Below are 15,644 nucleotides of genomic sequence, written 5' to 3' on the forward strand. Positions count from 1 at the left end.
CATGACCTCTCCGGTCTTCTGTTGCTGCTTCTGGTCTTTAGTTCCTAAACCGATTCTGGTCGAATCCAGGGGGTGAACCAGACGGAAAATTGACTGCGAAATTTGCGTTGGTTTGTGGGGTCAAGGACGGGTGCCGCCGCTCCTTAAAGCCATCCTTGTGACTCCGTGCGTCGCGAGCGCGGTGCTGCTGATGCTGTGCGCACCCGCACCGAGCCCTCCGCAGCCAATCAGGGCGCTCGGCGGCGGCGAGCGGAGGCGGAGGGAGGCGGGGGAAGCGGCGAACACAGCTAACGGACTGTGCCGCCGATCACATTCTTCTCGCTGCGTCGTACCAAGGCATCTCCCAACCGATCCTCGTTCTCCTGACTGGGCTGCTGAAACCGACCACGGACACCATCTTCACCCAAAGGCGCAGTATCATTTCCATCTAACTGTCATCCATGAGATTCTTCAGGCTTACCTTCAAGTGCTTCGTCGACTGCTTCTGAATCTTCTGCGTCCAAACGGCTGAACGGACCGCGGCGCTTTTGTCAAACATTTTTCCATCTTCTGGCTGAGCTGAGGCTTATTTCCCCGACGTGCGATAATCACAAAAAAAACCTGCGATTTTGCTTCTTCGATATTTCAAGAGGGAGGAAATTAACAAACTCAGAACCTCGAAAAAGACAGCTGAGTGTTGTGGTTACATCTCTTTAGACTGCCTCTCTGAGCCCGTCGGGTGCCTCCGTAGCAGGCTACACGTCATCTGCCCCTGGACGAACAGCCAGCTCTTTTTAGTTTTTTTGTTTTTTTTAAGAAGAACAAATATTTTTGTGTCAGTACCCAAGAAAAATGTCTCCAGAGTTGGAAGAAAACAGTCAAGGTGAGTGAGTGCAGGACATCAGAGCTCCACTGATCACAGTGTATTTGTGTCCATCCATGTGTAAAACAGCATAAAGCAGCCCTGCCTCTGCATCTGCTTTGGCCATGTTTCTCACATTTCTCTTGACATCACGTACACACTTGAGGTTAAATGGCTGAATATGTCCCCACGACTGACTCCAAACAGCCTGAAGTCATTTTGATGGTAATGCTGCCGAGCATGTGTCACTCCCGGTTAATCCACAAGAACTTCCTTTTGCTCTCATAAACACTGCCAAGTTTTTTCCTCTATGTCAGTGTCACAAGGTAATCTTCTCTCAGGTTCTACCTGGGACATTTGCACAGCACTCTGCTTCCAGTGTATTCACACTTGACGGGGATCTTAGGAACAAAAGGTGCCTCATGTATTTTCTTTGCTCCGCACATTTGAAACTATTTTGATAGATGTAAAAATAAAAGGCAGTCACACACTGTTTGACTGTAATTCTCACACTATCTTTAGCCATTATTGGGTTAACACATAGACGCTTACATCTTTTACTTCCCCACAATGCGCCCCCCCCCCCCCCCCCCCCTCTGTCCATGCTCCCCCTTAAACTGCTCTGATCTGGATTCATCTGCCTTGCTTTGCATCCACCACAGAGCGGCTGACGCTAGTATCTCAGAATGGGAGTAAAGATGTGCCGGCACGTTGCATCTACTTGCAGTGCAGTGGCGTAATTGAAACAGAGAAAATGAAAGCTTTGTGCGTAACGCAGGGGGCTTGAGATGTACCTTGAGGCTGGTCTCTGCTGTGTTGTGCCGCAGCACACTAATCACTCTGTCTGTGAGACACAGACAGACAGAATGAACATCGGGGGAGGGCTCAGGGATGAGAACGGAACTGCTATTAGATGTGCAAGGGAAAAAAATGCTGAATGTGACAATAGAGATGTATTTCAGTCATATTAATAGACTAAGGCTGCACTGGCTATTTATTTCAATGAATGGAGAGTCCCCGTCATGCCTCTCTTCCCATTCAGCAAAAGGCTGGTTTAAGAAAATTGTAGCTCGCCTGTTTCCTCCTCTGACGTCATATGGGAAGTTCTGAATGTGCATACTTGAGTGTGACAACATTTCCTCCAGCTCTCTTGTGGTAACAATCTCAGTGTTTTATTCAGGAGATTTTCTTATTCTTTTCCCTTTTCTCTCTTTTCTGATCCCTCGTCAGGCGAAATCAGCGTCCCCCAGATGGAAGCTGGGATCTTGTCAGAGGAGGAGGGTAGCGGGTCAGCTCGCCCACTGGTGCCCATGCCTGGAGCAGACCCGGGGTGCGGTGAGGGCGGAGGGGCCGGCCCACCGCAGACCCCGGACGGAGCAGAAGCTGGATTGGGAAACGGGGATGTGGCGGTGCCAGCGCCAGCGGTGGAGAGAGAAACCTGGACCAGACAGATGGACTTCATCATGTCCTGTGTGGGCTTTGCTGTTGGTTTGGGTAACGTGTGGCGGTTCCCTTACCTCTGCTATAAGAACGGTGGAGGTGAGTCACAAGGGCACGTTTCACTTATTACACAAGTAAACACAACTGGAATGACAGGATGAATCTTATCCCTGAAAGTCGATTAAAAACAAAAAGTCTCTCTTTAAAGTCTGTAAGACTTGAAATGTTGGAAGTAATTGTGTTATCAGCACACATGTTTAAATACTCATCAAACGCAATCTAAATAGACAGTGCAGGATTAAAAGTCAGCTGAAGGTCACCTGCTGTGCTGTGTTACTGTTATAAATGTTAAGATTTTGATTTGCCAATGACTTCTCTTTTCTTGAAGTGCTGTGTGCCAACCCCAACGGTCTGTGGCATTTAATGAGAAAGTCCACCTCAGATAAAGACAGGCTAGAGCTCAGGTTGCGACAGCTGAGTTTTACGGGTGACAATTACACAAAATGTCGTAAATACACTGATGAAACGCTTAGAGACACTACTACCTAGGTAGCCGTGGCATAAACACGTAGGTGAGCTATGAAAGAATCGCCTATTTGTTTTAATAATTTGGGAACATGGCGGTAAAAAACAGGGCTGCAAGACAGAACGCTGTATCAAATGTAAAATGTGTACTGTGCAGCGTCTGCGTGGCTTTTTGCACGTAGTGCTGACACTCCCCCCCATGTGACATCACCGTATTCATTATGTTCACCCGTTACTTAACAGACACACATAGTAAAAGTTGCTCCACAATATTGCCTTTGGCACATATTCACCAGAAGTGGATGTAGCCATTTAGTTTGAAGTCTGGTTTTCTTCATCTGTGCCAGCTTGTACAATAGTAACCTGACCGGACTGCAGCTCTTGGCCTTGACTCACTCTTATCTCGGCCCATCCCACCGTTCCGTTTATTTTATGAGGCGTTACTTTGGAATAAAAACTGAATGAGTGACAGTGTGCGCATACGTGTGTGCGCCCGCGTAGTTCTTAGTCCAGCCCTCGCTCTCCCCCCACCTCCCGCTATGAGTGTGTGTCTTGTGACCAGTGGCTCTGATACCCACCTTCTGGTATCATATAACAATGGCCTGCCTCACACACAGTCCCCCCCTGTGCTCCTGCCCAGCACTCATGAGGCATACAAAGGTGCTCTCTCCCACCCTCCCCCTGATAAGGAGGCGTATGGATATGTCACACAATAACCATCCTGTGACTAAGCCAGTCGAAGTCTTCCCTCAGTGTCGACTCAGTCGCGTCGAGTACAGTACTTCACTTCATGCCCTTGGCTAACCCAAGGTACACTCCGTAACACAACAAAGGTATCAGATAAGAGCTCAAAGAAGGACACACTACACTGGAGACTGTGGATATACTGTAAAATCGTGCAATTAATGCACTGCAAATCTCGTGTGTGGTTGGAACTCAGCCGCCAGGCCCAGTATGTCTGGTCTAGTTATGATTACAGAGGATTTACTTAAGCTTATTAAGGATACTTCTCCTTGATGATTTGGATAATAGGTTGGGGTATGTTAGCACCAGCATTTTCTCCAGTCCTTTCATTCACTCCTCTCTGTGCGTCTCCTCTCTCTTTCTCTGTCTGTGTCTCTCTCTTCCCTCTCCCTCCTCTCTCTCTCTCTCTCTCTCTCTCAGACTCACACTCACCAATGTTTCCTTATATGGCTACAGCCCTCTGCTCTCAGAGAACGACATAAAGAAAGATGAGCCGAATGAAGCTCAATTTGTCAGGCGGTAGCGCTGTTGCAGAGCTGACCAGGTCAATGCCTTGGTGTGTCACTTTTTATTTGTTGAGCCTCTCGCTCCCCGATTCTGCCCCAGTTTTCCTCTCTGTGTTGTCTATCCATCCTTCCCTCCTTTCTCCTGAGCTTCTTTCTCCTCTGCGTCATAACTGGTCATGTGACTCCCTCCCATCTGTACGCTGTGGTGGCATCGCGTACTTATATTATTATTCAAACGGAATCGCTGCACTTGCATTTTGAGTTTCACTCCGCTGTTTTTTGTGGAATGACATTATTGTAAAACAAAAAAAAGAGCAACTGCTCATGGTCTCTTGCCGCTAAACAAAATAAAACAAGTCCTCCAAGTATTGTCAGGGTTAATCATTCCTGATAGAGCCTGCTTGAGTCTGCTGCTTAGCTCCCTCCTGAATTTGATAGTTTATTGTTTTTCTTTGTTTCCATACCATGCAACTTTTTCGTTTCAAGGACAATACTGTGCTGGCCAGACCTCATGTGCAATGGGAGACAATGTGTTTGTCTCCCACATAGGCTTTCAGAGTGTCTCTTATCTGTGGCCTTGCTTGTCCTTCTTCCTAGCTATTACCCTTTTTGTTCTTCTATTGTTTCTCCCTTCTTTATGACAGTTACTTATTGTCTGGTGTACTTCATAACTGGAAACTTTATTTCATTTTTGTGTGGCGTGTGTAACCCTTTACTTTAAACCAGAGTTGTTATGTATATTATATAATAACAACATCCAACAGCAAGCAATTTCCGTTCAACTCAAAAAGTAAAACATTTAGGTGTAGGATGAAAAATACTTATAAATCTACATGCAGTTCTCATAGAAGAAAACACACACATATATCAGGACCTTGAATAAAGCATCTCATGCTTCATATGATATATCAATATTTGAATATGATATACACTCTTTTTGTCTGAATCAAGCACAGGAAGTTTTAGTAATTGGTTGGTATCAGTCTTCTGACGGTTCAGTTTCTTTTTGACTGATGATGTGATAAATATATATAAAAGGTATCATGTTAAACACATTGCATAAATAATGGATACTTTAAATGACCCCACTCTGAACTTTTGAATCAGATTATCTGTCTATTCATACGTCACCACAATATTATAAGCAGCGTACCCGTCACTGGGAAAGCACCAATTCTCAGTCTGTGTAACACAAAAGAAACCCACTGCTCTTTAGTTTACGGAGGTCAGAACAGGTCGTCTTAGTTAGTTTATACACCGGACGCCCTTCCGGGAGTAAATCCGGGTCACTCAGGCGCAAAGTCAAGGCAGAAAGACATCAAGTTGGTTTGCTCAATATGTGTGTGTTTTGTTTCCTGCAGGGGTTTTCCTGATCCCCTACTTGTTGTTCGTGTTCATCGGGGGCATCCCAGTCTTCTTCCTGGAAATTTCACTGGGACAGTTCATGAAGCAAGGAGGAGTCTCTGCCTGGAACATCGCACCTCTTTTCAAAGGTGCTGATCCTACAAAATGTTGTATGTAAATGATCACACAAAGAAGCCTACAAGCATCACTTGAAATAATATCCGATCACTTCCGTCCCTCTCTCTGTCAGGTCTGGGCTTGGCCTCGATGGTCATAGTGTTCTTCTGTAACACTTACTACATTATGATCCTGGTGTGGGGGCTCTACTTTCTCTTCCACTCTTTCACTGACCCACTGCCCTGGGCCACCTGCGGACACCCCTGGAACACACCGAACTGCACGCAGGATTTTCGACGTGCGTGCCACAACCGCAGTGCCCCCCAGCCTGCACTGCCGCCATCTGCTGCAACCCCGTCTAACCTCTCCTTCTCACCCCCCTGGAACCTCTCTGCTCTCCAGTATCTCAATGGCAGCTGTGTGGAGGCTGAGGGCATGCGCTCTCCGGTCATCGAGTTCTGGGAGTATGTCCAATTGAATATTAAAACTGTACTGATCGACTGAGGAGTAGCTCATTTTTGATTTGTCCTGTAGAAACTTGATATGGCTTGTTAAAGTTTGTTCAATGTGTTCACACTGAAGATAAGGTTGAGTTTGTGTTTGTAATTGGTGGACTTCTCCTTCCTTCTTCCCCGCAGACGTAAAGTGCTTCGCCTGTCTGGAGGGCTGCATGAGCCTGGTGGCATCAGCTATGAGTTGGTGCTGTGTCTCATTGCCACTTGGATCATTGTTTACTTCTGCATGTGGAAAGGAGTTAAATCTACTGGCAAGGTAAAGAATTTCCTGGCTGTACAATTCACAATACATAATGTCACATGCCAGCGTGTGGGTTTAAAAAGTGCAGATTAATATTAAAAGCTTTATACTGTACATATACCCTGCACAAAACATTTCCTGTCACAGTTCATGGAGTGCAGACTAATATTTGCATGGCGTCCAGCGAAGGTTTAAATAATTGCAATATTTTGCCCTTTGATCTCAAATCTACTTTAGTGTAGTGAGAGGATCAGTGTCCAGACGAAAGCGCATAGGAACGCACGACAATATAAGCACACATGTATTCTGTGAGTGCTCGTTTTTATACTTGTTTTCAGTAACATTCTAATCTTGCGCTGACCTCTGGATCTTCATTGTGTTGCACTCTACATATGTATATTATAGTTCAGGGTTATTGGATTTTAGTAGCAGAGGGAATACAGCCTGTCATTGTTTTCTATCTGTGTGCTCTGATTCAACATATCGTTTTTGTAGCATGTGGGGAAATCTGTGTTTGCATAGTTGTGTCTCCAGAGCAGCCAAAGCTTAGAGAATGAAAGAAAAAATAATGAAAGCGATTGAGCCAACCAGCTGTAAGCCGATTAGTAACTTTCCACCATGTAGATGTTTGAAAGCTGGAAAGAGGCTTTTCTCTCCATGTTCGTTGTAGATCAAGGCAAATATGTGCTTTCTCACTACTTTGCTTTCAGCACGCTGATTTAGACTTGACTTGATGCTTTCACTAGTTAGCGGGGGGTGGCTTTCTCAGCGTTACTTGACATAGACTACTACCTTCTGAAAAGGTCTGCCAAAAACCCCTGCTATTGCAGGAGGTTTACAAATTGTCTGGCTTTCCATTTACAGGCTACCTTTTCTCCAAAGTAACATGACAGGCCCCATTACACATCTACTACAGGGAGGACCTAATGGGCTTCTACTTTTGACTTGAATATTTGCAAAGCAGGTAATTGCCAAATCAAAGCGATGAAACATATCTAGGTACACTTGACCTTAGCTGGTGAACCATGTTAATAAGCACTAAACCATTCAGCTAGCCTGTTGAATTCACCACATACCTGATGTAATGTGAAGGGTTAAATGTTTACTGTGGCATTTTCTACTTTCACTTAATATAAGTTAATGCATAGCAGTCACACTTCACCACTCCAACCTAAGTATATCCTACTAATTGGTTCACGAGTATCCAGAAGTGGACCTGACGGCTGTGTATTTGATTCTCTCTGTAGGTTGTGTACTTCACTGCTCTGTTCCCATACGTGGTTCTTGTTGTTCTTCTGGCCCACGGCGTCACTCTGCCTGGAGCTTTGGATGGCATTGTTTACTACCTGAAACCAGACTGGTCCAAACTCGGAGAAGCTCAGGTTGAACTTTTATATAAGCTTGACTTTGGGTTGTCAGAAGCAGAGCATCTGCATGCATTAGATTAAAAAAATTTAAAATTATGCAACATCACTCACACATTTTTTTTTATAATAGGTGTGGATTGATGCCGGCACTCAGATTTTTTTCTCCTATGCCATTGGACTAGGTGCCCTGACCGCGCTGGGCAGCTACAACCGCTTCCATAACAACTGTTACCAGTGAGTTTATACACAACATAAAATCAGACCCCACTCTCACTGGAGGAAGGCCAACATCAACACAAAGTCACAGCTGGTCTCTGCATGCTTCTGTATTTGACTCCTGACTCCAATGCTTCCTAGAAGAGATCAGAATTCCACAAAATGTAGTCTTTGTTTTACTGCACACACGCTGACAGGATCAGCATAGCATAACCACTCTGCCTTTACCAACAGTCACACGAAGAAGCAAAAGGATCAGTTCCTTTTCTACTAAAAATAACACCACTCACATTTGCGCTGGCTTGATGGTAATGTCTGTGCTGATCTCCAGACACCACAATGACCATCAGGGTTAAAGACGCTATATGATTACATGCAGGAAATTTGATTGAAAGCTTCCGAGCTCGCTACTTTCATTTGCAACCTTTTCCATCTTGGATCAGAATAGAAGTCAGTTTCCTCCATCCTCAACATGTAACAGTTTCATTTTACCTTCAACCAAGCATTATGCTCTGCATAATGAGCTCATCCAACAAAATATCAATTATACACTTAATGAAGAGTAAAGTGCCTGTGTTGTATATTTCCAGTTACAGCTGCTGTTATTACTGCAGTTTGATAAGCTTGGATGTGTTTATCTTTAACAGACAGTTATGTAAACCTATTAAGGCCCCCGCAAGGTAGGATGTTCCATAGCAGTGAATCGCCACATGCGCTTGCATATTTGGAATGCTCAAAACAGGAGGGGCTTCATGAATATCTCGCCATCTGACATTTTCTCTCCCTTGACCTTAATTGGAAGTTGAAAGATGAGTTCACAGTTTGAAGTATGTTCGCTGTGTTTCTCTGACACCATACTGGATGGCCCGGGGGGAAAAAAGTGGCTTGATTGTTTCTGAGATGTTAAAGTATATTTGGCAGTCAGTTTCCTGAGTTCAGATCATTTGCTATAAAAACATGTAGCTGTATTCATCACTGATTAACAAGTTAATTCAACCTAACATGCAAAGTGGGAGGAGGTTAAAAATCATGCATGCTCAGGGAAAACATGGAAACACCACAGAAGCAGGCCCTGACCTAGAATAGGACCAGGTTGATAACTGTTTCACCACTGTGTCCAGCCCAGAACATCACCGGATTAGGAATCGTTTTGGGAAAAATGTAACACACATCCCCAAATACAGTCGTGAGTATTTGTCCTTTAGCATCTTCTCATGTCAGTGTGTCTACAGTAATGATCGATTGAGATGATGGCACGGTTACAGTTTTAACCCCTAAAAGAGGTCAAAATCTGCCATGTTTTTCCACTGCTACAGACTCTGAGCTGAATGTGTTCACCTGTCCACCAAAAAGAAATATCACTTGTAAACTTAATTCGTTTATAGAAAATGAGGGAGGAAGGGAGTTCAGAACTAACTGAACTCACCACAAACTGTGATCTTATATTCCTCAGTCTTGCTTATTCTTACTGCCGCAGTAATGTGCTCAACCTGTTCAGTCAATTTGTTTTGTTTCTTTTACTTTTATGTCGTATTTCTTATCAAAATAGAAAGAACCTGGTTCCAAAGTGAGTTTATTTTTGTTTTCGGCTCGTCATGATACTTTTGAAGGGCCACATAATTTGTGTCCTTCAACACTAGCATTGTTATGGACTGCTCTCATGATATAAACACTTTGCTCACTTATTTAGATTACCTACATTTATACACACTAATCAGATGGATAGAGCACACTGAGATTTGATTGGTGGGTGTTTCTGAGAGTTAAGATGCAAATCTTGTTTATGCATTCCTCATATCAGACAGGATTCCTGGTTAGTGTTGCCAACAAGGCTTGACTTGTTGACGTAAACAGAGAACCATTCCTCACCGGGCGGTCGTCAAGAAGGACTTTGCTGACTAAGAATTTCAATGGGAACTCAGGCTGCAGCATTACTGATTTATTTATTATTTTAGTGAGAGACACTGCATAAATGTAGGAAACAGCTTTTCCTTCGATTTCTTCTCCTCTCCGACCTTGAGACAAACTTCCTGTTGGCATGTGCACTCTGTTCTCCATCTGCCAACATAAAGACAACAGCAGCTTTCAGACAAATTACTATTGATCCCATATTTACCATCGTGACCCATCCCCTCTGTGCTGGTGTTTGTCCTGAGCATCTTCCTTGAGCCTCATGTTGCAGTGTATATCATAATGCATCCTTTTTTTTCCCACAATGCCTTTATCTCTGCTCTGTCTTCTTCATCCTTCTCTCTCTTTGTAGGGATGCATTTGTGCTGGCTCTCATTAACAGTGGGACCAGCTTCTTTGCAGGCTTTGTCGTGTTCTCTGTGCTGGGCTTCATGGCTGCAGAGCAAGGGGTGGACATCAGTAAGGTAGCTGAGAGTGGTGAGAAAACTTCACAGCGCGGTCTCCTAAACTGCAGAGTGATGAGCATCTACAGTATGTGTAATGAGAGTCTGCAATTCTTCTGAATCTGTCTTTTTTAATGTGCAGGTCCAGGCCTGGCTTTTATAGCCTACCCTAAGGCTGTGACTCTGATGCCTCTGGCGCCGCTCTGGGCTGCACTTTTCTTCTTTATGTTGCTCATACTGGGTCTGGACAGCCAGGTAATACAAATAACCACACTTAAGTTTGTTTTCACATATATATTCTAAACATTTAACATAGGATTCAGCTCATATGGTGTGTGTATATTAATATAAAATAGCGCTGGATCCTTCTTTCGAAAACACGTCCACACAGTTAATCAACCGTTTAATGTCTGTTTTTGTCTCACTTCCTCTCACCCCCGGGTGACACACACAGTCTAAAGACTAATTTTTCCAGCTTTATCATTGCATTTCTCAGCAGCCTGTTTGAGTCATTGCCTACATCCATTGTTTTACAGACCAGGGATTTGTCAATGAGCTTCTGTCTTATTCACACAGAGAGCGTCTGTCTGCTCTCCAACCCATTCATTTACACTCACTTTCCATTCTCTCGCATTTCTTCTCCGTCTATATATTTCTTCAGTTGTAGCCTTATTGTCCATGAATATTCTGCCTTTTCGACTTAATCATATAAAAATAGCCGCGCAGCTGTGATCCTCAACTCATTCTAGAGGCTGAAAAGTGGTGCTGTAAATAGGCAGATAACATTCCTGCATATTTGGGTCAACATGCTGACCTCCAAAATCTCTATTGTGGGTGAGACACAAATATTAAGACTTTTAAATAGTGCTGAAGTTGCTCCACCAGCAAGACCGCTGTACTGAACAAAGCAATTTTTTTTCCCCCTGTATCTTCCTGTTTTATATTTCTGGTGACCTTGATACTACACTGTGTGCAGACTTATCGTTAATGTCATTTCTTAACAACTACAGTGCTCTCGCTCAATCTCAATATGTCAATGAAGCTCAAACCTGACTGTTTAACTTTAAGTAACCTTCAGGTTCTGTCTTTCTAAAGAGAATATCTCGAGCTGAACAATTATTTGTCAAATATTTATGTACAGAATTTAGGGATGCACCGATACCACTTTTTTCCAAAATGAGTAGTGTATGAGTACTTGCATTTGAGTACTCACCGATACCGATACCGATTACTTAGGCCAATACACACATTTATTTTTTTCCACAGATGTTATTTGAACAATATTCCTACGTTGTGATGTACTGACATTCAAAATTAGTTCTTTTATGGCACTGCCACATATACTGTTAGAAAACATTTCAATAAAACTTTTGTTATCAGTGTGTGTGTGTGTGTGTGTGTGTGTGTCTGTGTCTGTGTCTGTGTGTGCGTGGCCCCTTTGACAGGCGCACTGCTCGCTTGACCAGTGTGCGTGAGGGAGCGAGCGTGCATATGCTGAGCGATCTAGCAAGAAGCTGTACATAAAAGTAAGTGGCCAATAAATGCAACAAGTGTTCATCCCATGTCCTGCTTTCCACCGGCTGTGAGGCGAGGGAGTTAACCCCGAAGCTGAGGACAGCTTCGGCCCGGAGTGGAAGTTGGTCTCCCTTGCGTCTTCCGACCACGGTCTGGAGACTGGAGCAGGAAGGGTTAACACTTTGTCATAAACTGAGAGCTAACTTATGTCCTTTCAATAAAACTTCAGAAACCGCAGGGTTTCCTCTACATTCATGTAGGAGTGGCGGGCCGCCCAGGCTGGGGGTGCGCTCAGTGGAACGACTTTGAGCAAGCTGTACCCTCTTCACTGACCGCCCGCGCTTTGCAGTGAAGTGCTGTAAACCGCACGCTGCCATAAAGTGGTATCGGTGTCGTGGTATCGGTGGCAGTTTTATGAGTACAAATACGAGTACTCATGCTTGGTATCGAACCGATACCCGATACTGGTATCAGTATCGGTGCATCCCTAAAAGAATTACAAGCCAACTCAATGAAAAACTAATATTTTCCCATCTCACTTGTTTATTTACATCCGTTAAAGTTAAAATAATGATAATAATCATCAATCAAAATAATCATCTTTAGCACCTTTTAGTGGCAAGCCATGCAGTGAAGTACTTTGATGTCTGATGTAGCTTTGTCCTGCATAAGTATCATAGTTTTCTTGAAAGATGCAGGCTTTTTTCTGAGCCACTGCTTGAAGAAAGTGTCCTCTAAAACTGGCGCTAGTTCTGGGAGTTGATCTTAACCCCATCTTCAACCTGAAAAGGTCCAACTAGCTCATCCAAACAAACGGTTTGGTATTTCAGTGATCTCACAACCAAATAATTTTTACTTTCAAGTGTGCTACATTACTCTGAAACAGTCAGAATCAGTCAAAAAAAAAAGGGGAAAGAATCTGCCTAATAAATGTGCACATCTTGATATAAGGTTTGTCCCCTAAAAGACACACCCTTCCTCATTACACCAATGCACATCGCCTGATATGCTCAGTTCATATAAACACTTCAGCATGGAGTTGAAAAATGTGCATATAAATGAGGATATGGCCAAAAGACTCACAGTTGTGGTCACAGTGTACTATGTCACAATATTTTTAGTCACAGTTCCTCTCACCCTATCACAAGTTTCAAAGTTTACGCCATTCCGTTCACCTCTGTGTCAACTCTCTTTTTATTCACTGCTTCCTCTATGTTGTCTACTTGTCCTTTCTCTTTCAGTTTGTTGGAGTGGAGGGTTTGATAACAGGAATCATGGACATGTTACCCCCTAAATCAGTGCTGAGCTCCCTGCGGCGAGAGGTGGTCGCTGCCATCTGCTGCGTCATCTGCTTCCTCATTGACATGTCCATGGTCACCGAGGTACAGTGAGGAGTTTTATTTCTCATTTACAACAAAGAGACAAATGCTTGTTTCTTTATGAATATCAGCACATAGACCAACTATGGCCAAACATGTGTTTTATGTTTTACATTTCCATTTAATACCTCATAACGTGATTAAAACAGAAAGGCCAAAGTATTTAAAAGGTGTTCAGGATAGTCACTGCTCTTTCGTTTTCCTCCAGGGAGGGATGTATGTCTTCCAGCTGTTTGACTACTACTCTGCCAGTGGCATCACTTTGCTGTGGCAGGCCTTCTGGGAGTGTGTGGTGATTGCATGGGTCTATGGTGAGTCGGCAGAAAAAGTTCAAACGGCACAAATCAATGAATTATCACAACATGAGGGATAACTCTTCCCTTTGGCCCTTGTCAGGCGCAGACCGCTTCATGGACGACGTGGCCCGGATGATCGGCTATCAACCCTTACCCTACATGAAGTGGTGCTGGTCCTACATCACTCCTCTCTTGTGTGTGGTACGCGCTGTTTTATATGGTTTCCTCTGTGAGATTTAAGTGTCCATTCCAAACTGCTGAAGGTTTTGTTTTTTTCTGTACATGCAGGGAGTGTTCCTGTTCCACGTGGTGAACTACAAGCCCTTGACCTACAACACAGTGTACACGTACCCTCTGTGGGGTGAACTGTTTGGCTGGGCGCTGGCTCTGTCCTCTATGCTCTGTATCCCTCTCACCGTGCTCTACAAACTTCTGTGCTGCAAGGGATCTTTGCTGGAGGTCAGTATGCCTTTCTGCAGCCGTGCATTATTTGCATTCTCTTGTTTCAACTATGAGTAATTGCTGATAAACCAGCAGGAATGTGTCTCCTTGGATATCGACCTCTCTCTCTTATCTGCTTTTCCAGTTAGTTGATTTCATCATCGTTCATTACACAGAGTAGGCTGCGGCATGGCCATTCATCATTTCCTTGTCTGTTTCTCACCAGCGGTGGCGACACCTCACCACCCCGGTGTGGGGCAGACATCACCTGGAGTACCTGGCCCCAGAGAGCGAGGCCAAACTGCTGCCCCCTGCAGGAACCAAGAACACACTGCTCTTTGAGAGTGTCATCTGAAGAGCTCCACTGAACCACAGAACACAGAGCCAAGGTCATCGTTGGCATCGGCGCGCGTGCACACACACACACACACACACACACACACACACACACACGAAAACACACAAAGCAAAATGCTATTTACTTGTTTGTTTCTCACCAGCTGTTTCAACACACACTGAGTTTTAAAGCCCTGGACCAATGGACCAAAGATTAGATTGGAGAAAAGCTGCAGCACATCTGCACCCACACAGTCATCACAGGCTGATAACACCCTCTGCTCTGTTTTCTGACTCTACCTCGCTGGCTCTCCCCTCTCTCTCCACCCCTTGCCTTCGTGCTGTCCTGTCTTGCTCTGTGAGTGTAACGTGTTCAGTGTAGTTGCAGTATCTTCCCTTTTGGCACCTTTCTGTCGGGATCTCAACATTTGTCCAAGCCATGATGTTATATTGAAAATAAGCAGACCCATAAAAAATTGATAAATCTGGAAGACCCTTTTAATAAAAGGTCTCATATCTGCTGCTGACATGCTGTGGTCCGAGTGTGTATGTATGTAAATGCACGTATGCTCGTGCGTCTCTTTGTGTATGTGGGAGTGTGTCTGAAAGCAGGAATGTGTGTAACATCGGTGTCCTCATTTACATGTGACATTGCCTTTGGCCATAGTTTTCTGCCAACTGTGCTCTCTGAATTAACTGTTAAAAAAAAAAAAAAAAAAAAAAACTTCCATTTGCTAAAAAATGAAGAAAAAAAAAAGAAATCATTGTAACAAGACAATGCATCAACACATTGAGCTGTGTATTATAAACTAACATAAGTATCCAATGTATTGTAGGGTCTGTGAATCAGTGTTAATATTTGAAGGGGGTGATGGTCATTATTTCCACAAAAAGAGAGTGACAGAAACTTCGGACTGAACTGTGTAACAAGCAGGAAACTGGGTTCATGGGGAGGGGAAAGAGACTGGATGCGATGTCAGGAGAGAAGCAATAAATTGACTGATAAACATGGATGTGTTTTTAAGTGTCTTTATTATTGCAAATGTATTCATTTATTTCATAAAATAATTACAGTGAACATTTACATTGACCTCGAAATATACCAGACCAACAACAAATATTTTGCATCTGTATAAAAAAGAAAAGGGGTCAGATAAATTATTTGATAGTTCAGCATCTCACAATCGGGACAAAAACAAGGAAAAGAATATTCAGCCATGATTATAGAAAATAATTTTACAGGGTTTAGTTCATAGAAACGTACATATCAGATCTGGTTGATCTAAACATTCGGTGCGTCAAATAGTAAGAAAACAGCAGAAAAGTACAAAAATAATTAAATAAACTATGTCTGAGATCAGTTGTCCGGAAAACTGTTTCCTACCATTGGTTCATTTGGTGGTTACAGTAGCAGATGACACTGGGTCCTAAAAATAGACGGGAGCTCAACATGTCAGGGGAATCAGA

The 15,644-nt window shown here is 43.7% G+C and overlaps 1 protein-coding gene across 1 annotated transcript; it reads left to right on the forward strand.

Annotated features, from left to right (window-relative positions):
* The first annotated feature begins 283 nt into the window (after positions 1 to 283).
* Positions 284 to 15,189, forward strand: LOC308113366 (sodium- and chloride-dependent creatine transporter 1). Its single transcript, XM_080469615.1, has 14 exons — positions 284 to 862; positions 2,072 to 2,380; positions 5,418 to 5,549; positions 5,651 to 5,981; positions 6,156 to 6,288; positions 7,521 to 7,655; positions 7,771 to 7,874; positions 10,120 to 10,244; positions 10,353 to 10,465; positions 12,967 to 13,107; positions 13,313 to 13,415; positions 13,501 to 13,601; positions 13,689 to 13,859; positions 14,068 to 15,189. Exons 1-14 carry the CDS (start codon positions 832 to 834, stop codon positions 14,194 to 14,196), a joined length of 2,058 nt encoding a protein of 685 aa, XP_080325741.1. The 5' UTR covers positions 284 to 831; the 3' UTR covers positions 14,197 to 15,189.
* Positions 15,190 to 15,644: the final 455 nt, after the last annotated feature.

The sequence above is a fragment of the Lipophrys pholis genome (genome assembly GCF_963383615.2).
Source record: "Lipophrys pholis genome assembly, chromosome: 8".
NCBI classification, from domain to species: domain Eukaryota; kingdom Metazoa; phylum Chordata; class Actinopteri; order Blenniiformes; family Blenniidae; genus Lipophrys; species Lipophrys pholis.

Excerpts from the sequence above, each read along its gene's own strand:
- LOC308113366 (XM_080469615.1), top strand. The coding sequence starts at position 832 with ATGTCTCCAGAGTTGGAAGAAAACAGTCAAG. Across the intron at positions 13,416-13,500 it reads GGTGATTGCATGGGTCTATG|GCGCAGACCGCTTCATGGAC; the intron begins GTGAGTCGGCAG and ends GGCCCTTGTCAG. Across the intron at positions 13,860-14,067 it reads GCAAGGGATCTTTGCTGGAG|CGGTGGCGACACCTCACCAC; the intron begins GTCAGTATGCCT and ends GTTTCTCACCAG.